This window comes from Centroberyx gerrardi, chromosome 23 (genome assembly GCF_048128805.1).
Source record: "Centroberyx gerrardi isolate f3 chromosome 23, fCenGer3.hap1.cur.20231027, whole genome shotgun sequence".
In the NCBI taxonomy this organism is placed as follows: Eukaryota; Metazoa; Chordata; class Actinopteri; order Beryciformes; family Berycidae; genus Centroberyx; species Centroberyx gerrardi.
This window is the reverse complement of record NC_136019.1, coordinates 15,171,756-15,195,284: the sequence shown is the minus strand read 5'-3', so window position 1 is coordinate 15,195,284 and position 23,529 is coordinate 15,171,756. Positions and strand designations below refer to the sequence as shown.

The following is a 23,529-nucleotide window of genomic DNA, read 5'->3' as shown; positions in this document are numbered from 1 at the left end:
TGATATCTCTCTGAGGGCTCATAATATGTTAACCACTTAGACCAACATCAAACTCTTCCACTGAACACACACACACACACACACACACACACACACACACACACACACACACACACACACTTCAGTGCAAGCATGTAGGTGCCAGCCATATAAATAGGACATCCCAGAGAGAGAGAGAGGGGGAGAAAGAGACTGATAAAGAGAGAGAGAGAGATGCAATGTGGAAGAAAAAGAGCTTATGAATTCAAAGGGGAGACAGAGAGGAAAGAAAGAGGATGTAGACAGAGAGGAAAGAGGAAAAGCCCGAGAGGAGGAGGGAGGGTGAGAACAGGAGGGGGGCGAGGATGGATAGATATGAGAGAGGATCAATAGACGGCATAAAGTGTATGTTCATTGATTTACTTAGAGGGAGAGAGAGAGATGGGGAGAGAAAGAGGGAGCGAGCGACGGGAGGGGGGAGAGGGAGGAGAGAGAGAGAGCAGAGCGAAGCAGAAAGAGGGAGAGGAAGGGTGGGAGAGTAGACGGACAAAGGGGAGAGAGAGAGAGAGAGAGAGGGAGAGAGAGACAGACAGAGAGAGAGGAGGTAGGGAAAGAGAGGGAATGGGTGGAGAGATGCAGGGGATAGAAAGAGAGTAGAGGAAAATGAGAGAAAGAAAAAGAAAATGATAGGGAAAAAAGAAAGAAAGGAAGAAAGATAGAGAGAACCAAAAAGGAGCAAGGGAGTACGGGAAGAGGGATGAAAAAGGGGAGGATGAGAAAGGGAAAGGAAGATCAGGAGAGGAGAGAGAGAGAGGAGAGTTTAACAGAGATGAGAGGAGGTAAAGAGGGAGAGGAGAGCGAAAGGGAGTGGAGGAAAGAGAGAGGAAGAGGGAACGAGGGGGAGAGATGGGAGAGGTGGAGAGGAGGAACAATGGGAAAGAGAAAGAGAAGAGGGGTGCAATAAGAGAGAAAGCAACCGAGTCAGAAAGACAGCTGGAAAGATAATGGGAGAGAAAATCAGATAGAAACATCTCATAAAATAAATATCCATACCATTTATTTCATTATTTACATTCAATTGTATTGAGATGTGTTTGCCAATACTGTTCATCTAACATTCATGACCATAAAGGAGGATGAGCTGAACTGAACTGGCAGGAATATTGAGAGAGAGAGAACATATGTAGAGTTAGAGCGAATGAGAGAGAAACATACAGAGAGAGAGATGGATAGAAATAGAGAGAGAACATGAGTGAGAGAGCGAATGAGGGAGAGATAGAGAGACAGATAGAGTGTGAGTGTGTTTATGTGTGTGTGTGTGTGCGTGTGTGTGTGAGAGAGAGATAGAAAGAGAGAGAGAGAGAGAGAGAGAGAGAGAGAGAGAAGTGTACTCAAATAGCTGAGGGCAAGGTGACAGAGAGACAGAGAGAAACGAACGGACAGAGAGGGATAACAAGCTCATTGGGGGGATAGTGTGTGTGTGTGTGTGTGTGTGTGTGAGAAAGAGAATGAGAGAGAGAATGAGAGAAAGAGAGAGGGAGAGACCTAGAGACAGAGGGGCGGAAGGGGAGAGGGATAGAGGAAGTTGAGGGAACAAAAACAAAAACAGTGGATGTCTGTGTGTGTGTGTGTGTGTGTGTGTGTGTGTGGACAGCCGAAGGTGTGAGAGTGTGTTATTTGGTTTAATGATGACCCACTGGGCATGTAGGTCATAATGGTTTGTGTGTCAAAGCCATGACTGTATGCCTGTACGCATCCATTAGTGTGTGTGTGTGTGTGTGTGTGTGTGAATAGAAACTCATGAACATTCATGGCATGTGCAGGTGCACATGCAACTGCATGACACACACACATACATTTTAATTCAAAACCATGATTGTTCATTGTTCAACTAGCAGGTTAATGTGAAAATGTGTGTATTTTGTGTTTGTGTGTGCAATGAACTGACTGAATACGGATGCATTTAGTCTTCCAGAGAACTAGTGTGTGTGTGTGTGTGTGTGTGTGTGTGTTGGCGCAGTGAACTCACTGGATACACACATGCAAAGTGGGTCTCTTAGCGTGTGTCCAAGAGTGTGTTTGGTCAGAGGTTGGAGAAGCAGTTTTTCTAGCTGATAGGACTGAGAGATACTCATACACACACACACACACACACACACACACACACACACACATTCACCTACACATGGCATGCATTCTGTTTTCACATTTAATTTATGTGCACACTCAAGCAGCAGCACACACGTCCACAGCTGCCCTACATGTCATACATGCACACATAATGCACCATGTATGGCATTGAATTATGCACGATACACACATCTCTCTCTCTCTCTTTCTCTTGATCTCTCTTGCTAACACACACACACACACACGCACACACACACACACACACGCAGGGGAAGCTATTATGCTCTCAGGCTGGAGTGTTTTGATGGTATAATTGCAGTGACCAGTGAGGAGAGCGAGACAGAGGGAGGGATGGAGAGAGGGATGGGGATGGAGGGAGAGAAAGAGAGGAGAGTGCTGACACTCTCAGCATGCTAATGTTGCGAGGCTCTACCTCCCTCTGATTCTATCCCTCCCTCCCTCCATCTCTTTGTCTCTCCATCCTTCTCTCTCCTCCTCTGCATTTCACAGGTGCAGCGCTACACAGAGAGAGATGGACGGAAAAGGTAGAGAGAGAGAGACAGAGAGGGGAAGAGGGGGGGCAGATGAGAGGAAGAGAGGGATATATGAAAGAGAAGGATGGAGCAATGTTATCTCTCTCTCTTTCCCTGCCATCCCTCCATCCTCTTCAAGCTCTCCACAATGCTCCAAACAAAGCGGGTGAAAAAGACAAAAAAGAGAGGGGTGTGGGGGGGGGAGGGACGAAAATAGAGGAAGAGGGAGGGTCAGTGTTTTCCATCCCTTTAACAATGGAGGGATGATCTCCGCTTATCCTCTAATCACATCCCTCCTTTTTTTCCTCTCCTCCGTTATCTCTCCCTCTCTCTCTCTTTCGTCTAGAGAGAAAGGGTTGCGAAAGACAAACAACGGCCTTTTCCTCTGGCAGGTCCTCTCTTTTTTGTTGCCTCTCCGTTTGTTTGTCCTTCCAGTCGTCCCTCCATCCCTCTCCTCTCTCCAGAGAAGGGCTTGTGCTGTGTGACACCGATCGCTTTCCTCTTTTCCCTCTCGTCCGCACTCTTCTTCACCCTCTTTCTCCCTCCATCCATCCCTCTCCTCTTTTGTTTAGCTAGTCAAGTGGTCAGGTGTGACAAAAAGCCAGACTAATCAATCTCTACCTATAAATATATCAAGCTGAAAGGTAGGTTTCAGTCTGGTTCATGACCTTTGTCACATACCATCCCTCTCTCTCTGTCTCCTGTGTCTCTCCTATCACTCTCCACTCTACATCTACCCAATAAAGCAGAAAAGTGCTGAAAATGAATCTTAAAAATAGAGATATCATTCTTGATTTTTTACTGTTTTTCAGCAAAACACACTAATTGCAACTCCCAAATTAACTACAATTCTGTTCTCTCCCTATAACATATAAATAGTAGTTAGATAGTTAATTAGTTAGCAGTTAGAAAGATAGATAGATAGATAGATAGATAGATAGATAGATAGATAGATAGATAGATAGATAGATGAAGACAAATATAAAGAATCTCAGACTATTACCAGGATATTATCTGGAACACTACATGCATGTATACACAATTGATATCAGCTATCAATTAAAATAAAACAAAAATAAATTCTATGTCTTCATTTAACCTTTACTTAACCAAGCAAGTCGGCATGGAATTGAGGGAAAGGGGACAAAAAAAATGGGGAGACAAGGAGACAAGAAGTCTGCAGAAGGCAACAGAAAACATAATAAAACAATAATGTTAAAACAGACAGTAAACTAGGCATAAAACATATGGCAGCACTGATAGAGAAGACAGTGTCGTCATTTTGCTGAGAAACAGCTGCATCAATAAAATGGCGTCAGGGATACAAGTATTTTGCAGGATACCAGTGTAGATCAAATTAGTTTAGGGGAGGGAGGGGAGATGAACTGGGGAGCGGGACTGGTCAACAGGAGGGGGGGTGTTTGACAACTTTTATGCTTTTTCACACACAAAGCATCCCAGCCCCTCCCTTATAATAAACAGACGTGGCAACCATGATTCCTAGTCGACAATTACCACTGTTTGTTTCCTGACAACTTATTCAAAACTGACATATGAGGTAGTCATTTTGTGCCGATTCATCACTGCTACAGACTTGAAGTGTATCTGAAACCAATACATCAAAAACCCATAAACAACGCCATATTTGAAGAAAAGATCATTCCAGCCTTTGAGGTTTATGGGAGAAGATGCATAACACTGGTATGAGTCAATTACTCCAATCAAAACAGCAATGACACACAGCTTTCATGTCAAAACGCTGGCTCTGTTCTTTAAACAAAGCTGTGTGTTACTGTGTGCGTTTGTATCCTATGTAGCAGTGAAATCCCACAGTGTGCTCACACAACCGCTGGATGAGAAAGTTGTAAAATAAACTGCTGCTTAGCCGTCAAACTTGCTCACATGAAGAAACAAAAATATGAGATTCTGTTGATTTAGGAGAGTTTCCATGGGCTGGAAAAACAGGGCAAGAGGAGCTGCTGGACTAGAAGTTGTGATATTGATATTATCCAATAGCACCTCCTAGTGGTACTGCCTTGCTACTGCAAGACTGCAAACCCCCACTAGAACTACCGGATTCTGTCTAATGTGTAGTTAGCTAAGATCGCTCCATAAAGTGCTCTTGGATGATTAATGATTCCCTGTCTAGATTTAACTGAAAATTTAAAGTATTGATTTGTTTTTTAAAAATGACTACTGGCTTTTTTTCACCTGTGGAGGACTGTAACCAAACACCAAACAATTGTGACTTTCTCACCCCTCACTCTCATTTACCTGCATGCCTGTAAGTATAATGTCAACATTTGTCATCAAAACAAATCAATGTGCATTTATTGTAGGTAAAATGGTTGTGGGTAAAATGATTCCAATTCTGATTAATGAGATTATACTTCTTTGAAAAACAAGCATCCTGGCCTGGTGGCAGTTATTTTGACAATCTGATTATGTAATCCCAGGATTGCAGTTACAGCGTCTCGCAACCTCTGTTGGTTGGCACAAACCACTCTTTTCTAACCTCAAGAAAACTGATATCTTGTTAACTTAACTTAAATCTCATTTATTTACAAAACCAATAACAATTGTTTGTGCAAATTACTGATATACATACACATTATTCAACATAAAAACAGTGTAAAAGATTTTTTTTAGGAAGATAAGGGATTAATCTTGAGAGAGAGAGAGAGAGAGAGAGAGAGAGAGAGAGAGAGAGTGAGAGTGAGAGTGAGAGAGAGAGAGAGAGAGAGAGAGAGATGAATGGTCTTTTTAATTAATCCATTAAGGTTACAACAGCATCCAATCCAATCTTTTTACAGTTACTTTCAGATTCCGGATATTAAGATTTTCAAAATCACAGATTTCAGATATAAAGGCGACTAAAATGACAACACACAGTCTGTAGTCTTAGAGTGTTAGTATGTACCTGTGTGTGTGTTTGTGTGTGTGTGTGAGACAGACAGAGAGAGTGTGTGTGTGTGTGTGTGTGCGGAAGTATGTATGCTGGTGTAATATCCTTTTTGTACCTGAATGAGTGTGTATGTTATGCGTATTGTGGTCCAAATGTGCCTGTGTCCTCACTGAGTGTGTGTGTGTGTGTGTATGTGTGTATCCATGTGGGTCTGTGTCTATGAACCTAACTGTGCATTTGTGTGAGTGTGTCTATGTGTATATCATTACCCTGAGAGTGAGTGTGTGTGTGTGTGTGTGTATGTGTATGCCACAACCCTGAGTTTACCTGTCTTTGATCTGTCTGTATATTGGTGTGTCTACCTGTGTGTATGAGTACAAGTGCTGACGGTGTCTTTGATCTGTTTTTATGTGTGTGTGTGTGTGTGTGTGTGTGTGTGTGTACATGCATCTATGGGTCCTGTGCGTGCGTGTGTGTAGGTGTGTGAGTGTGTGTGGGCGAGGAGTGCCTGTCGACTAACATCTCAGCGTGTTTCAGATACTGGGCGGTCCTCCGCTTCACCGACTCCCTACGTGCCGGATCTGGATCTCCTGCAGAGAGAGTGAGAGAGAGAGAGAGAGAGAGAGAGATTATTATCATTGTTATGATTGTCTTAATTAGTCAACTTTAATCAAGAAAAAAAAACTTTTTTCCATCGGTCTTTCATACTTCATGCAGTAAAGAGATAACTAGAACTAACTTTGGAGCGCCAAACGTGTCGACCTAAACTTTGTACTGACTTGACACCCAATTAAATACTTTTTTGACAACTATTCACCCTAATTCATCTAATCCACAGCTGAACCATTTTTCTAACATCTTAAATTCCAGCTCTGCGGCAAACCATCTGAGCTGGAAAAGCTTCTTGGCAGCGGTGGGATTCGAACCCACGCCCCCGAAGAGACTGGAGCCTTAATCCAGCGCCTTAGACCGCTCGGCCACGCTACCAGCTGACAGCAGACAGATCGCTCTTGGACAAGTCAGAGGGGAGGAGGGGTCAGCGTTACCCTTCCCAGAATAGAGCTGAGCGGGGGGAAAGGAGAAGACACTGAGGACGTTCAAACTAAGAATAGATAAACCATTAGAGTTGTAAGATTTATGGCACAGCAACAGATGAGGCAGATGTGTGATGTCTGTGCACTTAATTTAGATCTGTGTGTCATCCACATTGTTCGTGTTGCAGACAGCACATCAGGTGCAGGGCTAATTTGTGTGTAATTTGCATGTCTTAAATGTCACATAATATGACAAACTGATAAAAAACTACAGTTGAAACAGTGATGTTCATAAAATTTGTCCTGTAGTTAAAAAACAGGCTATATATCGAGGAAAAATATGATCTTAAAGCATGTCCCATCCAGTGTTGTGCTCGTTTTTCAAAAAAGGTAATATATTACTCATTACTTGTCACTCTTTTCTAAATATTATTACTTTACTTATTATTCCATGGGAGCAGTAATTCATTACACTATTTGTTATATGACTTTTTTATTCCATTCCAAGAAATTGGTGACTGCATCCCTTCAAAAATCAAGATAACTCAATCAGTTTTCCTGTGAATGATCAAAGCCAAACAGTGTTGATGTCCAAAGTTCTTGTCATTCTTTCACTTGATAAAATCAAAGTAGAGAGTCATTTTTTATCTAAACTATTTTAATATGAGAGGATGATTTAATTATCATGAAAGCACATCAGAAAATTGGGGCTGGGATATAGTTTTTGGATTATTCAACTTCAAGCTAACATTTAGGAGGAACAAAAGCAATGACTTATCTTTTTGATTGGTAACTATAATATGATAATTGAAACTGAAATAGTAATCCGTAACACTACTCATTACTGGGAAAAGTAATGTTACTGTAACGCATTACCATCCAACACTGGTCCCATCAATGTGTCATCATACCTGATTGAAAAATATCTTTCATTTTTATACTTTATTTTGCTTATTTAGACCACTTTCATCAAGAAAAAGAAGAAAATGTTCCTATATTTTTTCATACTTCGTGTAGTGCAGGAAAGCAAAAGCTTCTTGGCAGCAGTGGGATTCGAACCCACGCCCCCGAAGAGACTGGAGCCTTAATCCAGCGCCTTAGACCGCTCGGCCACGCTACCAGCTGATAGCGAGTTGCTCAGTCTTACAGCACTCAAAGGAGGGTGGATCAATGTTACCCTACCTAGAATAGATCTGACTGGGGGAAAGGAGAAGACACTAATAGGTAAACCATTAGAGAGTTGCACCAGATTTCTGGCAAAACAAAAGATGACACCCTGCTTTGGCTTACACTACTAGAGAGGAACAGTTAATAGCAGAGAATTTTTTTTTTACAAAAAATCGAGGTGTCACACATGCTGTGTTGTCAGTACACGCAGTTAAATATATATCTGCATCATCCACATTGTTAGTGTGGACAGCATGTCAGAAGGTGCAGGGATAATTTGTGTGTAAATAGTTTGTTTCTTAAATGTCAATTCATAATTTTTTTTAACAACAGTTTAATCAGGGAGGCTCAAAAATTGCTTCCATGGTTAAAAAAAACAGGTTATATCAAGAAAAAATATGATTTTAACACACCTGATCAATGTGTGCTGTCATCGTACCCCACTGACAAATATCTTCGCTTTTGTATTCTTCATTTTCCTTAATTTTCTTTAATCGTTAATCAAGAAAAACAAACTTTTTTCTATAAATATTACATATGTCGCGTAGTTAAGGTTTAACTGGAGCGAACAGTTCCCAAAGAACACTTGGCATTTGATTGTTTCCACCGACATGCTGAGAATTCGCCGCAAATCTACTTCTCCATTTGCTGCTGTTTCTATCATATTAACTCTCACCTACAGAGTTGGAAAAACTTCTTGGCAGCGGTGGGATTCGAACCCACGCCCCCGAAGAGACTGGAGCCTTAATCCAGCGCCTTAGACCGCTCGGCCACGCTACCAGCTGACTGCAACAACAGTTGACAACTCACTAGGAGACAACACTACAGTAGGCCAAACCAATAAGTAACTCATTAACGAGTTGCAAAAGATTTATTACATAGTAACACATAGCTTACACTGGGTAAAGAGGGGCAGCGACTACTAGAACAAAATACCCTAGTGTTCATTTTATGTCGAGGTCACATACCACATTCGCTCTGCTGTGCTGTGCTGTGCTGTGTGTGTGTGTGTGTGTGTGTGTGTGTGTGTGTGTGTGTGTGTGTGTGTGCTGTGTACATTCCATTTATCAGTGAGATAGTATCTGAGCAGTACATCCGGATGTGTACTGCAGAGCAAATGTGATCAATAAAGTACTACAGCTATCACTTCTAATGCAAAATATGATTTATGCTGATGCATACATTGATAATTACTTGGAAACTTGCTGCTAGTTTAATAGTCTAATAGCTGATTCATACTTTATTTTGGCGGTTGTGGTGTTCACAGTGTGGACAACATGCACAGTCTCCATGAATGTCATGCAATTGATGGTTGTTGCAGTCAAAATGGCTCGAAGAACTGAGGCCGTATTCTGTCACATTGGCGGAGAAACGGCCCGGGAAATTTGACCCGGACTGACTCACCAAAGCCGACGCACAGAACTGGGTAACTTGGGGATCATAGAAAATCCTGACTTTCCCTGTTATATTTCCCTCCTTGTTTATATCGTTCAGGCATGCCCAAGTCATAATTCTGATATTTCCAACAGCACTTGAAGGTAGCATAATAGCTACAATACCAGCTATGTGGCAACATGACGCTGCTGCACGTTGAAAGCAGAACTGATGTGTGTTGCAGTTCTAGCACGACCAAATAAATTAATCAATTTGTGGCATTTGGTCACATCTGCCTTTTGGTCTGCTGCTTTTCCAGGGTCATTTCACAATCAGTCTGTCAATACAGTGTATGAAAGGTAGAATGTGATGAACATATGATTTAAACTTGTAACTTATGCTGTAAAAGGACAAGGAGGTAGCTTTGCAAGCCAGATGAAATCTCCCAAGATCATCTCGGCTTTCACTTTCTGGCCAAGCCACAAAGTAAAAAAAATGCCCTATCGATCACAATAGTAATTTTTTCCCTTAACTGTTTATGGTTTGACTTTTGAATTTTGAGTATTTCATAATGTGACCTGAACCCTGTAACAGCCATCTTCTATTGAATTATAATCTCTATAACTGCTTGATCCCTCACTTTACCTTCTCTTTTAACCTGCGCTTCTGTGATCAATATATCAGCCAACACCTAGGACTGGAATATTGATGAAATGAATACTCTTTCTCTCACCTCCCTCCTCCCTCCCTCTTTCTCTCCTTCCTACCACCCACCCTCCTCCATCACTTCATCCATCTATGCTTCTCTCCAAGTCTGTCTTCCTCACCCTGTACTCCGGTGATCAGTATATCCACCGCCGTCCTGTATCCAAGTATGGCCGAACTGAATTCCCCCTCCTTCTCCCGCTCCATGGCTGCTGTTAGCTCATTGGCTGCTTGGCTCAAATAGTCCGCCTCCCCTCCATCCGGATTGGCTAACGGCAGTGAGAACAATTCTGAGTGATCGCCGGAGGAATTGGATCCATCTGAAATAGAGAGAGAAGAGGAGCGAGAGAAAGGGATATAAAAGTAGTAGTTTAAGATGCTGTGTGGAGCTTTATCTAATTAATATCTTGCTGTGAAAATATCTTTGATTTTGCATTCTAATGCTAATCAGAAAACGCTGGCTGTCGCTGTTAAATATAGTAGTAACCACAGTAATCTGCTCAGTGCTTTCATTTGGTCCAGTTTTGGAGTTTGCTGGCTTGAACTCCTGAACATAAAAATGGTAAGAATACAATAAGTACAATCAAATATAATACATATGAAGTAGTAGCAATTTAATAACTAGAAGGAATTTAAGCTGCTGACAGGACGATAAAACACAGCACCAAAAGGTCATAATTTGACAGTGACATATTTAAAGAAAATCTTACATAGTTTACTTGAGGAATATGCTGACTTTCTTGATGCGTGTACGTATGTGTGTGCATTTATTCTCACCTTGTTTGCAGCAGGGATCGAAGATAGCCAAGTCGTTATCAGACAGTGGAGGCGGACCTTCCTCCCTGGGGGACGGGACTTGCTCTTCTGCCACAGAGTCAAACAGTGAATCGAATTCTTCCTGGGACTCTTGCGACTGGTGGGTTCTGGCTGGCGGCGGGTCAGGAGACGAGCCTGGAGGTGAAGACGTGGACAAAGAGACAAAGACAAGACTGAGAGGGAGAAAAGAAAGGAAAGCACAGAGCATTAGGGCAAATCTGGTGTCTCAATTAGTCGGGATGGGACGGTCTTCTCTATCGCTGCCCCTATGTGTGACTGAGGCTGATAAAATTGGTGTATTTTTACATAAACATCTTGCCTAGGGAAGCTTTGAGCAGCGGAACACCAGAGAGATTATGTTGTGGTCGACAACATGACGCCTGTGATTTTGTTGCAGGTACAAGCAGGAGAGTCCCACGGGCAATTTAAGTTGCTGACTCTGCTGATCATTTCTCATTTCCTTCTGCTCTCTGGGTCCATACTGCTGAGTTCCTCATTCTTAACACAGCAATGTCACAACTGTAGGACATAACCTCGATACCCCACAATGTCCCTTTTCTATGCATGCTCGTTCTACGGCTGTCACTGTGTACACTTGTCATCTTGTACCAGTGTTATTAAGATCCATATCACTAATTTCCTCTATTTCTTCTCCTTTTATTGGGGAGATGAGATACGCAAATTTCATAGTACCATTATCTTGAAAAAGGTATCTTGATATACAATATTATCTCAATAATTATTTCGAAGATGAAAACCTTAAAAAAAAAAAGGACTGTAATATGCGTCAATTACTTAAAAACTAATTTATCATATCAATCAGAAGACATTTTTTTAAATAATAAATGAAGTCAAATGAGTCTCAAAAAAGTTAGAAAAAGCTACCGGCCCGCATCCAGCCAGCAACACCAATTTAACATTTTCAAGAAGTTGCTGGTTATTGTGCTGGTCACTGTAATAAAAATGAGGGGCGGTGTCATAACAGTTATTGTTTTTTACCACAATATATAGTATTATCGGTTATTGTCCCATCCCTACTTTACATGCATTGCATTTATGTGTGGTAGTGTGTGGAGTTAAATTAGGCGAATCAAAGGACATCTTTGCAACACACCAGAAGGCATCCTTTCCATTTCTTTTCCTTTCCATTCTACCTCTATGCTTCCCCACTGTGTACCTCTGTCCTCCAGCTCTGTACCTCTGTCCTCCAGCTCTGCATCGCTCAGCTCCTCTCTCTCCTCTTCTGTCGGAGAGCCTCCTAAATCGCTGTAGGCCTCAGCCGCCACCTCCGGCTCGCCCAGCTCCAAGCCCAGGTTGGAGCCCAGGTCCTGGGGTAAGGTGGGAGCCTCCCTCCCCTCCTCCTCCTCCGCGGGCTCGCAGTCCGACGCCCTCCGCTCGGGGAGGGGGATGAGAGGGGGGGGCAGAGGACAGGCGGAGGCGAGAGGGGAGGGGTCCAGAGGCCTCGCGACCTCGCCGCCCTGACAGGAGGGAGGGGAGGAAGAGAGGGGAGGAAAGAGAAAGATAAGATGGGGGAGTGAAGAGAGGGGGAAAAGAGAAAGCAGGAAAGGAGCAAAGAGGGAGGATGGGTAGGAGAAATGGAACAGGAGGGAGAGAAGCAGAAATACGAGAGAGGATGAGAGATTCAGATGAGATTTTAGATTTTCAACTAGACTGGCAATTTCTTTTAAGTCTTTATGAATGTATGACTTGCGGTCTGGCACGTGTCCCTGTTTGTTGGTGTGTGTCTATATTAATTGTGAAATATAGAGTGTATATCTCACTCTGAAGAAGTCTTTGAGCTGTGGGCTATTGTAGAGTGCAGGTATGTTGGTGGTGAACAGAAGCATGGCCTCTGCAGCCTTCCTCCTCTCCTCTATCACAGCCTCATCAAACCTGCCTGAAACAGAGAGAGAGAGAGAGAGAGAGAGAGAGAGAGAGAGAGAGAGAGAGAGAGAGAGAGAGAGAGAGAGAGAGAGATGAGGGGCGAGGGAGAGAGCTTCAGTGGCCAGTTACAATGCAATAATGACAATCATGATGAAGAAGCTAATAAAATAACTCAAATAATCAAATAACTCTAATTCAGTAAGCTAATCCAAGCTATTGATGATCGACAAAAGAGACAGCAGGATGTGTGTGTGTGTGTGTGTGTTGCCATCTTTGTCCATTATACCAAAGAGCTGTGCGGGGGGGAACGGTGGGAACTCCTCCTGTCTTCTGAACAGGTTCCTGTGTGTGTAGGCCAGCTCCCCGTGCAGCTTCTTCAGCTCTGAAAACCTCCTCCACACAACCACCTCCTTCACATCTTCTGGGTGGCGCTTTGACACAAACTATAAACCAGAGAGGAGGAGAGAGCAGGTTCAGTATTACTTCTCAGACCAGCCTTCTGCCACCTGGCTTCATTTCAATAGATCGTCTATTGATATTGTGGCTGTTCTGGAAACGTCTGCTGCTTTGGGAAGCGTTATCTTATGTTGAAGCCAATAAAGCTGTTTGAAATGTATTTGAATTGACAGATAAACGGGACAGAGGGGAGAGGAAAGGCAAGGAATGTGAGCTCATCAGAAGATCAAGGCAGGAATTAGGTCTATGATCCCCCAGCGATAGTGTGAAGAAGTGATCCCCTTTGATATTGTGTGTGTGTGTGTGTCCAGAGGGCACAGGGCATTAGTCTGGTCATGGGGGTGTTAGGGCTCATGAATAGAATCACAAGTTCTCTCGGCTTCCCTTGGGTGCTCACTCTGCCCCAGTACTTCATAATAAACGGGCCATTGTCTATCTATCTATCTATCTATCTTTCTATCTTTCTTAGCTATAAGCACTTTATGACCAGCCGACTGATGGAATTTCATTATGTTATAAACAAATAACAAGTCTAACTCAATAACTTTTGATTTATAAAAAACTGACAAAAGAGTAGAACTTGCTACAACAGTTGGGTGTAACGTTATTAAGTAGACATAATAAGCAACATGTGGGCAAGTCATAAGATAATTAGCTTAACACAGAGAGGGAGAAAGAGAACGACAAATTAGCATAACATAACAGCATACTGTTGGGTTACTAAAACAGAGAGAGAAAGGGAGAGAGAGACGGAGGCAGATAGACAGAGAGAGAGGGGGGAAGAAAGAGACAGAGATAAACAGAGGCGGGAAAAGAGAGAGACAGATATACAAATTAGCATAACAGCCTGTTATAAGCTTATTGTCTATTATGGAGAGAGAGAGAGAGAGAGAGAGAGAGAGAGCAAACCAACCCTTGCTGTCATTTTGTACTCGGTGTGTCCCTTCTCGTGTGCGCGCGGGTCGGTGACGGTGAAGAACCGGTAATACTCCTCTTTGGGTTTCCGAGACATGGCCGCCCTCGGTAACGGCAGCAGACAAATAGCGTGTTTCAGTATCAGTCAGTGAACACAGCTGTCAACGCCGTGGCCGCTCTGTTGTGATTCTTCTATCACTCCTCAACGCTCGCTTCCTGGTTGGTGACGTACGTGTGCGTCTGTACGTATTCGTAGTTACGTGTGCGTGGCTGTTGTTAAATCGGGTAAACGACTTCAACCGTATGCCTTAACCCCTAAAAATGTTTTCTTTTTCTTCCTTTTCAAAAATATTTATCTGTTTTTCTTATTCTTATTTTATCTGCTCTCATTGTATAAACGTATGGAGTTATTTGATGTTGTTATTATTACATTCAGTGATTGTATTCTATCCTTCCAGAGTTGTACCTTTCACAAAATTTCTGAAAGTAAAAAATAAAACTATGACCATTTGTGATCATCATAAATCAAACAAACATTAATATAAACAAAAATCTATGACATTTTCAGATTATTTCCTTACTATAGGCCTATTCATACATACTATGGGAATGACCCTATATATCACAAAATACACACAAAGTCACACATTCACATAAGATTTAGAGAGTTGGGAGCAACAAAGTTGCTGGAACAAAAAGACACTGGTAATTGGATAAAACCTCTTATGTTTTAAGAAAATACATTCACAGCAGACATTTCTCACATATCGCATATTGCAATGATCATGTCTTGCTTTTGAATCAACTTTTGTTATTAGAATAGAGATTTTGCCAAATGTCTATTTATTGGAATGTCTGTTGTCAATTGTGAAACTCTATTTTACTGGGCAGACTAACATGTAGCTTATCAATAGAACAAATACATCTTTTTACTTTTACCTCTTATTTAAATAGTTGATCTTCACATTTTATTAAACAAACAATCACATCCTTTTAGAGTAGTTCTTATGGAAGAAAGATGGTAAAATAAAATGGAAATCAGAGCAATGAAAATCAAAAGTTGCAAGTTATGGAGCAGTAATGAAAGTTGTAATCAGTGAGAACAGAGGCATGTAAGAATCATTTGCTGTCTGCCATCTTGGCCCTGGTGCTGTTTGCCTAGTAATGTAAGGAACATATGAACACCCCAGGGGGCGCTATAGGCCTTTTCTTAGTGAAGTGTACTGAAGCAGAGAACAGTACAGACACAGAAAAGGGAGTTTAATTTAGAAAACAAATAATTTTGCTGTATGAATTGCAATATCTTTGGGAATTTACTGGATTTAAATCTTTTTTATAAATGATATGGTTATGCTGCTTGCAAATAAACTTATATGAATCTCTGCAACTGTATCCAAGATGACTGCACTAGTGCTAAAATAAGAAAAGCACATTAAAATCTGCGCCCTGTTCAAGACAATACAACAAAGAGAACAACATCAGACCTCACTGCACTGCTGAGGAAACACATACTGTGCTGTTCAGTTTGGGTTGAAAACAAAAAGCCCTTCCACCTCTCCTCAGCTCTTGTGTCTCTTGTTCATTTCCGAGCTCTTCTCTCTTACATGATCATTTGAGGGTCTCAGGAATATTTTTTCCATCTGTTTTCAGGGCGCTGTGACCTCTGACCTTTGTGCTCCTTACTTGTAATGTTGGTGATCAAGGAACTGAAGCTTATTCTACTGTTGCACTCAATTGTAAGTCGCTCTGGATAAGAGCAGCAGCTAAATGACTAAATGTTTTGGGAATTACCACATTATTATGGAGAAACTGGTATCAAACAATAGTATCTACTATGTCATGCAGTCAAAACCTTCCCAAGGCCTTGACTGTGAAGCAGACTGGGTGGGAGTTTATATCCAACAGACTCCAGCTCAAAGGTCAGACTTCATCGCCAGTAGCAACATTTTACTCTCTGGTAATTGCCTGTTAAATTGAAGGGGAAATGTGTAGCAGAGACAAATGAGGTAAATATTTAATTTGGGAGAACAAGTATGGCTGGTGTGAACATATTTTGATAGAACTGACTGACTCACTTACAGATGGGTCATCGTTCCCTAACATGCGCTGTGCAATTTTAACACAGCTGTAATGCATGTCCTTTTAACATATTTCAGCACATAGTTTTCTCATTTAAACACATCATTACTTTACCTTATGTAATTTTAACCCATCTTTAACACATGCTGTTTCATTTTTTAGTCACTTGCAGAAAAAAGTGGTACAACATTGTATGTTTTATCACAGCTGCTGTATCCTATAAAGCTGTGTCCACCATACACTGTCTACTTCAAAAGTATATATTACTGTTTAAAGATCCATTGATATACCTTTTCAGATGTAAAGATGCTATTGTGCCTTCACAGCCAAAATGGAACCTGAAGGAACAATTTGAAGTAAAATGTTAAGTGAGAGAGAGAAAGCGAGAAGGAGAAAGCAAGAGAAAGAGCGAGAGAGAGAGAGAGAGAGAGAGGGAGAGAGAGAGAGAGAGAGAGAGAGAGGGAGGGAGAGAGAGAGAGAGAGAGAGAGAGGGAGAGAGAGAGAGAGAGAGAGAGAGAGAGAGAGAGAGGGAGAGACAGAGAGAGAAGGGGAGGCAGAAAAGGTATAGAGGAAAGGAAGAGAGATAGGAATCTTTCATTTCCGTTCTCTCAAAATTGTTCTTTCTGGCACATATCACCTGTCTTCCTCCCTATTTTCTCCATGTTTCTGTCTGTACCGTCAGGCTTCATACCGTCTCTCTCTCTCTCTCTCTCTCTCTCTCTCTCTCTGTCTCTCTCTCTCTCTCTCTCTCTCTGTCTGTGAATTGAACTGTTTGAAATTCCCCTCACAGATTAGATTAGAGAAGGCGGCATTCATGCATAACATGCTACTATTGTTTCCTGACAGAGAGAGGGGGAGAGGGGGGGGGGTAAAGAGAGAGAAAGAGAGAGAGAGAGACAGACAGAGAGGAATGGAGGAGGGAGGGAACGAGGTTTGAGCGAGTGAAAAGGAGAGAAAAAACTGTAACAGTAGAACAAGCCAGGGCAGAGGATGGAGAGGGGAGAGTGAGTGAATGAGAGAGAGATGAATGCGGAAAGGGAGGGAAAGGGGGATGGAGAGAGAGAGAGAGAGAGAGAGAGAGAGAGAGAGAGAATTGCATTTTTATTTGAATGTCCAAAATGAGATTGTGAATATGAGAAATACCACCCTGAATTGGTGAAGAGGAAAAGACTGTGTGCTGCTGTAAAGTTTGTGTCAGTTTGCTACAAATTAAGAAACAGTTTGATTTAGTTCATTCAATTCTGATTTAAACTTTCATTGTCTCCATAGATAATGGCAACCTAATTTAAGTGTCTATTACGTAATTTCTGTGGTTTGATTTCTTCAATTTGTACCACTTCAAGTCTTATATTCAGAGATATTTTTATTTTTACTTTCACATCTCTATGAGGTACTTCTAAAGTGAATGTACTCATGTAATGTACTAATTGGTAGCTGCTTTGTGATGCGACAAAATGCTTTTGGCAACATCGGTTCACTTCCATTCATGCTAATACACAGAGAGAGAGAGAGAGAGAGAGAGAGAGAGAGAGAGAGAGAGACAGACAGGGAGAGAGAGAGAGTTTCCCACTTTGAACAGTCTGGCCTTTGTCCATCTGAGAAAAGTAGGCTACACAGTCTAGAAAGAAAGAAAGAAAAAAGAAAGAAAGAACAAGAGGAAACAAGTGATATACGCAGACAGAAAGATAGATGGAAGCAGAGAGAGGAAACAAAAAAGAGGTTTTTACCCCAATAACGAGTGAGAAAGTAAAGAAAAGTTAGAATGTGCATGCGTGTGTGTGTGTGTGTGTGTGTGTGTGTGTGTGTGAATCTATATATCTTTGCTTTACAAGTAAAACCCAGGGGGTTAATGTACACTTATACTTATACACTAATATACCAATGGTTTCAGCACGAGAGAACATAAAGCAATATAATTACATCACATGAGCCAAAGTCCCTGTGATGCGTCCATTACATTGTTTTGTGTGTGTGTGTGTGTGTGTGCGTGCGTGCGTGTGGGAATGTGTATGTGTGTGTGAGAAAGTGTGCATTCATGGAAAGACCCCACTGTCAACCTTGCCTGTAAATTATTTTCTGTAAGTCTTATGCAGTACAGTCATCTAATATGGAGTTTTCTTTTTCCTAACAACTTTCTATTATTTCTATACTGTATCCAAAAAATAAATATCTAATACATCCCCTTTGTTGGCTGTATATTTGAAGGGAAAACAACAGGTTATCTGCCCTTCATCTATCTTTTTAAAAGCTCTGAAAAGTCAACCACTGAACATGGTGTTGACTGCAGTGTTAGGTTTTCTTTTTCACCTCTTTTTAGTATTTCTGTTGAGGAAAGGGACCTGAACTACACTGCCTGTAAACTGTAGGATTACACGTTGCAGAGATCCTGAAACAATGAGATGAAAAGCACAAGGCTGAGCACAAACTGGTCTAAACTGGTCTGGGTCGGCTCTGTTATTTTTTCATGCTCACGCTGTCTTGGAAAATAAACTCTCTGAGAGGGATCAGACAAGGGTTTATGGTGGGCCTCTCTCTCTCTCTCTCTCTCTGTGTGTGTGTGTGTGTGTGTGTGTGTCTTCAGCACTGTAGACTGTTTAATTTACAGAACAATGCATGCATCCGCAAAACATCTATCCATATATTGTCAGGGTATTGCAGGAACTTTGCATCTCTAAAAAGTCAACTTTTCAGGATTTGAAAAAGAAAAAACTGATTAGTTTTCCTATTGGCACCAATACTTTTGACATTTTATAATTGATTACCACTGGTTTGGCACCAAAAAAGAAACATATCAATTAATAACTTGGATATGAATCTTGGGTAAGCCTTGAGAATTTGCTCAAATGTAAAAAAAAAAATAGGTGTCAAGAAAATCTATTACACCAACTTTGTAAAAAATCTAATAGAATCAGTTGATGCTCATACATGCTCACAATTTCCCCTCGTTTGTAGTTTTCTATCTACTTGTATATGAGCATACAACACTTTATGTGACATTTTTGCTGTTACAAACACTTACTAGTGTGTGTTGTGATTTTTTTTTTGTGTCTTTCTGAAACTGACACTGAAGCAGTAGTGTACAGTAATCACTGCCTGTTCCCCCGCCTGCCTCAGAACTGAGAAAAGAGACAAAGCCGTGCCCGTGCAGCAACTTTGCCCTCCTTTCCTCCTTCTCTCTTCCTCTGTGTGTGTGTGTGTGTCTGTGAGCGCTTGCAGATGGATTTAGTGATAGTGTCCCCCTCTGCCACAGGCATAAACAAGGTGCAGCTACACTGGTTTTACAACAGAACAAGTCTCCAACACTGAGCCCCTTACAGCTCTCCTCTGTTTTAGCACTGAATCATTCCATCACTGTCCTCCTTCCACAAACCTAATATCGTCACTGTTGCTCTTTCATGTGCCATAATTGACAGCTGACATTGTCTCCCATTTGCAAGACATTTTTTACATGACCGTGGGAACCAAGCCAAGCCATGGACTGTATTGTAAAGCTTCACATTTATTGGAGAAATGTCAAAAATTGCTTGGATGTCCATCAGTTTATCTTCTCAGCTCAGGCGTTTTAGAGATGTGAGGTTTCAGGTCAGTCTCAGGTTTAACACTGTGATTGACATTCTGGAAAGTGTGTATCAAGTGTGTGTGTGTGGTTGGGACTTAGGGAGCTTTAATTAGGAAAAGTGAATTTAAATAGACACACGTGCACTGCACACAGCCTTGCCAGAGCTGAGTGCGGTGTTTCCATTTATACCACTGGCCGTGTCGCGTTCCTAATTTTGCGCCAAATTTTGCTGTGCCCTCGCCCTCATAAACATGTTTACACACCCCCTGTCCTCTCTCTGTCTGTTCCCCTCTCTCTCTCTTTCCTTGAACCCCTCCCCCCTTTGTTTAGCCACGCCCCCTAATGCTTGTTTCCTTCACCCTGCCATCTCTCCCTCCCCAAGTTCCTTCTTTCCTCCTCCTCCACTCCCATCCTCCTACCTGCATCTACCCAACATCAACGCCTCTCCAAACATTTGCTCTCAGAGGTGGAGCAACAGTGCATGACAGCTGCATCTGTCATTTATCCAAATGGATCAGTGAGCTGAGGCTTTGAATCTCTCAACGTTTATCACCCACCCCTCTCTCTCTCTCTCTCTCTCTCTCTCTCCCATCTTTCCTGGAAATCTTCTCCACTGAAATCTACGAAAGCAGAAAACCCATGAGAACAGTCTGAAAAAGAAGGGATGGTGAATGAGAGTGGCCCCTTTTTTATTTTTTATATCTGATCAACAGTACGCGTGCTCACATCAGCCAGCAGTCAACAGCTCCGTTACTGCCTGACGCTGCCAAGCACACACACACACACGTGATCGTCAGGCGCAGTTAAAAACAGAAACAGATGGTGTGTGTTTGAGTTTGAGTAAAGGGAGAGAGAGAGAGGGAGAGAGATAGTGTCTCCACGTGTTTTCAGAGCCTGGGTTGGGACCAATATTTAGGTCGAGGAAGATCTGCAGGGTCAAGCAACTATTTTGGAGATTGTTGGCTTCATCAGCTGAAGTTTTCTGACTGGGCAGGTCTATATTTGTGAGACACACAGCCAGTCGCATCATGTTGCCATGGCTTTTGCAAAACTTTACACTGGTTGAATAATACAGGTTCTCAAATGTTTTCATGTCAGACCCCCAAATAGACACACATTCAGGTCAGGGACGCCCATTTGATACATATGGGAAGATTGTTGATTTTGTATTGAATTGTAAAACTGTCTGAACTACACATGGTGACATAATAGAGGTGAGAGTGAAACCTATGACTAGAATAAACATTCTCTAATTGGGATCATTTGTAGTAAATTAAATTACATACAAATTTAAACATTCTTCACTTTGCTGGAGACCCCATAGAAACTCATAAGGGACTCCTGGGGATCCTGGGCCCCACTTTGAGAACCACTGAAATAAACACTATAGACTAGTGTGTTAGTAGCCTAAAAATGGCTAGCCTTTATTTTGTTAGACTGGCCTACAAAAGAGATTGCAAAAGCATAATGAAAAAAATGAATGAAAGGGGTAGAAATCACTGTTCCACTATATATAATGAATGATTTTTGAGATTTGGTAATTTGGATTGGAAATTTCTGTTTCGCTCTGCAGCAAAACAAGTCACAACACTCCGCTTCACTGAGAAAACACCTCAGGGCTTTGGGATAGAGGCTTAATGCACACATATGCACACTCAAGCACACACATGCACAGGTACAGTCCAACCAGTTCTAAGTGGTGTATCATGTTCCTGCGTTTGCCTAAACCTCACCGCATAAACATGTTTACTCATCCTCCTCTGTATTTCTTCTTTTTTTTTTTTCACCATGTCTCTGTACCCACCCTCTCTCCCCTACCTCTCTTGCTTTTATGTATCTCTTTCACCCTGGGGAGAGAGAGAGAGAGAGAGAGAGCGAGAGAGAGAGAGAGAGAGACGGTAGAACAGGTTGGGGGGAAAGGACAAAGATACTCTAAGCATTAGGTTCTGCCCTCTTGATGTCATTCGCTCTCTGTCTTGCAACCGCCCTGCCAGCCCAACAAGAACAGAAACAAACAGACCCAACAAGTAGCATGGAGGGGGGTGGGGGTGGGGTGGGGTATGGGAAGATAGAGAGATGTGGTAGAAGAGATAGAGTTCACAATTAGATTAGTAAAAAATAGAATAGAACGGTTGTTTGTCTGTATGATCAAGAGCAGCACTGTTATCAGTCAATCATAAAATGTTTTACTTGTCCCTTTCATCAGTTACTCTTTTCAGTCAGTGAATATAATCCAATCCAATCAATGTTCCTTGCAATTGAAATGAGCCCCGAAACTTTCCCACAATTCAATAAGCTACCATTACCATCAGCAAAAACAAATCCTATTCTGGAAGCAGCTTTGCACCTGAAAAAGTGAAAGAATACTAACCAGAACTATTGCCCACCCTGTTTTAAAAAGCACTGTGTAATATGACCTTGTTCGGCCTCACAGTAATATTATTCCTATAAACCATAGTTACGTAATCAATAACCCCTGACACTGGTCATGAGCATGTCCCAGCATTTGACTGACTCTCAGGTTGCATACTGTACTGCCCATGACTGAGGTAAACAACAACAACAACAACAACAACAACAACATCATCCTCCTTCTCCTACTCATCACCATCATAATAATTAATGATACCACTATTAACCATTACATTACCAGTATAAATAGAAACATATGACAGCACTTTCTCTATACATGACGTAAACATTTCTTCTTTCCTAGAAGCCTGCTGTTACTGTATGTTCTCTATGAAGGTCACCAGCAGCTGAGGAATGCATATGGCCACAAGCAGGGACAGGAGATTACTTTTAAAATGCCATATATTACACAGGACTGATGTTCTGTAGAAAATTGTAATTTGTATTATAACCTACTAGACTACTTTCAGTTACTTTTGATTACTTTGCTCCAAGCTCGATAGAATTAAAACAGACATTTCATTCTAATTTACAGACTTTCATTGATTAGATTTATTATAACCCTTTCCAAAACTATTTTTATTATCATGAATTCAACATTAGTAAAATGATGTCTGTATGTATTTATATCAATGATCACACAGCCACAATAACAACTACAATCTCATCTGACACATGGAAATAAAACAGCAACATCATCAACAACAACAACATGGTCACTCTGAGTGGGAACTGACAGGCTATTTTTGTCAAGGACCCTCAAACAGCTACATGGCTTAGGTCACGGGCCTCCATTTGATGAAACTTTGTACCAGAGACCCCTTCTGAGAACATTTTTGTTATATAACAGGACCTGGGCGTCTCTGGCCCCTGGTATAGGAGAAAATAGATTAGATCACTTCCTGGTTTCCCCTATGCAAACATCAATTGTTGGTGCAATTCATCAAAATTTCACTATGCGCTTTACATACATTTCACCCAGTTGTAACAATGGTAAAAGTCACACTTTGACTTTAATTGCACTGCTGCTGCTCACTGGTTGGTTCGTCGTATTGTAGAGTCAGTGTGATCACTCATCAGACTAAATGGATTAATCAGTGAAGGTTTGGCTAAGTGTTGATGAAGCAGAAACACTAGTGATGCAATTGATGTTTGCATAATGCTAAAAAGTAAAGTCAGGGAAACAGCAGGAGGATGTGGGGAGGAAGTGGGGTTAGAAATGAGATTAGTGAAGAACAGAATGGATATCTAATCAGCAATACAATAGACTATAGGCCCCACCAGAAGCCTTGATAGGAACCAATCAATCTACTCATCAATTCATTACGGGTTGATGTGGGCTGTGACTTTTATGATGTTGTTTATGATATGTTTGCTTTTTGAAAAATATATTTGCAACCCTAGACTGATTTTGTTAGCTACTGTAGACAAATTTAACAGAATTTATTGAGTAGAACTTGTGCTCTGTCATGGGAAAGCTCTACAGTCAGCTGTGGACCATAGCCCGGGTGGCTAACTGGCTTCCACCTCCATACCACCTCTATTAGCTTCTATTCATATCCTGGGTAGCAAGGACAATGA

General features: G+C 41.6%; 2 protein-coding genes and 3 non-coding genes across 7 annotated transcripts in view; all 5 read right to left on the bottom strand.

Annotated features, from left to right (window-relative positions):
• plcb3 (phospholipase C, beta 3 (phosphatidylinositol-specific)) overlaps positions 1-23,529 on the bottom strand; it is a 194,893-nt gene that overhangs the window by 150,809 nt on the left and 20,555 nt on the right. The gene's annotated exons all lie outside the window — the stretch shown is intronic.
• On the bottom strand, positions 5,359-14,061 carry snx15 (sorting nexin 15). Of its 2 annotated transcripts, none has more exons than XM_078291832.1 (7): positions 13,897-14,061; positions 12,814-12,970; positions 12,425-12,540; positions 11,821-12,121; positions 10,605-10,778; positions 9,950-10,147; positions 5,359-6,137 (listed from the first exon to the last, which is right to left on the bottom strand). In XM_078291832.1, exons 1-7 carry the CDS (start codon positions 13,993-13,995, stop codon positions 5,998-6,000), a joined length of 1,185 nt encoding a protein of 394 aa, XP_078147958.1. In that variant the 5' UTR covers positions 13,996-14,061; the 3' UTR covers positions 5,359-5,997. The 2 variants fall into 2 exon arrangements, with proteins under 2 accessions (XP_078147958.1, XP_071750361.1); XM_071894260.2 differs by having other exon boundaries at positions 11,842-12,121.
• On the bottom strand, positions 6,453-6,534 carry trnal-aag (transfer RNA leucine (anticodon AAG)). The gene has a single exon. It is a non-coding gene; the product is annotated as a tRNA-Leu (tRNA).
• On the bottom strand, positions 7,620-7,701 carry trnal-aag (transfer RNA leucine (anticodon AAG)). The gene has a single exon. It is a non-coding gene; the product is annotated as a tRNA-Leu (tRNA).
• On the bottom strand, positions 8,447-8,528 carry trnal-aag (transfer RNA leucine (anticodon AAG)). Its single transcript has one exon. It is a non-coding gene; the product is annotated as a tRNA-Leu (tRNA).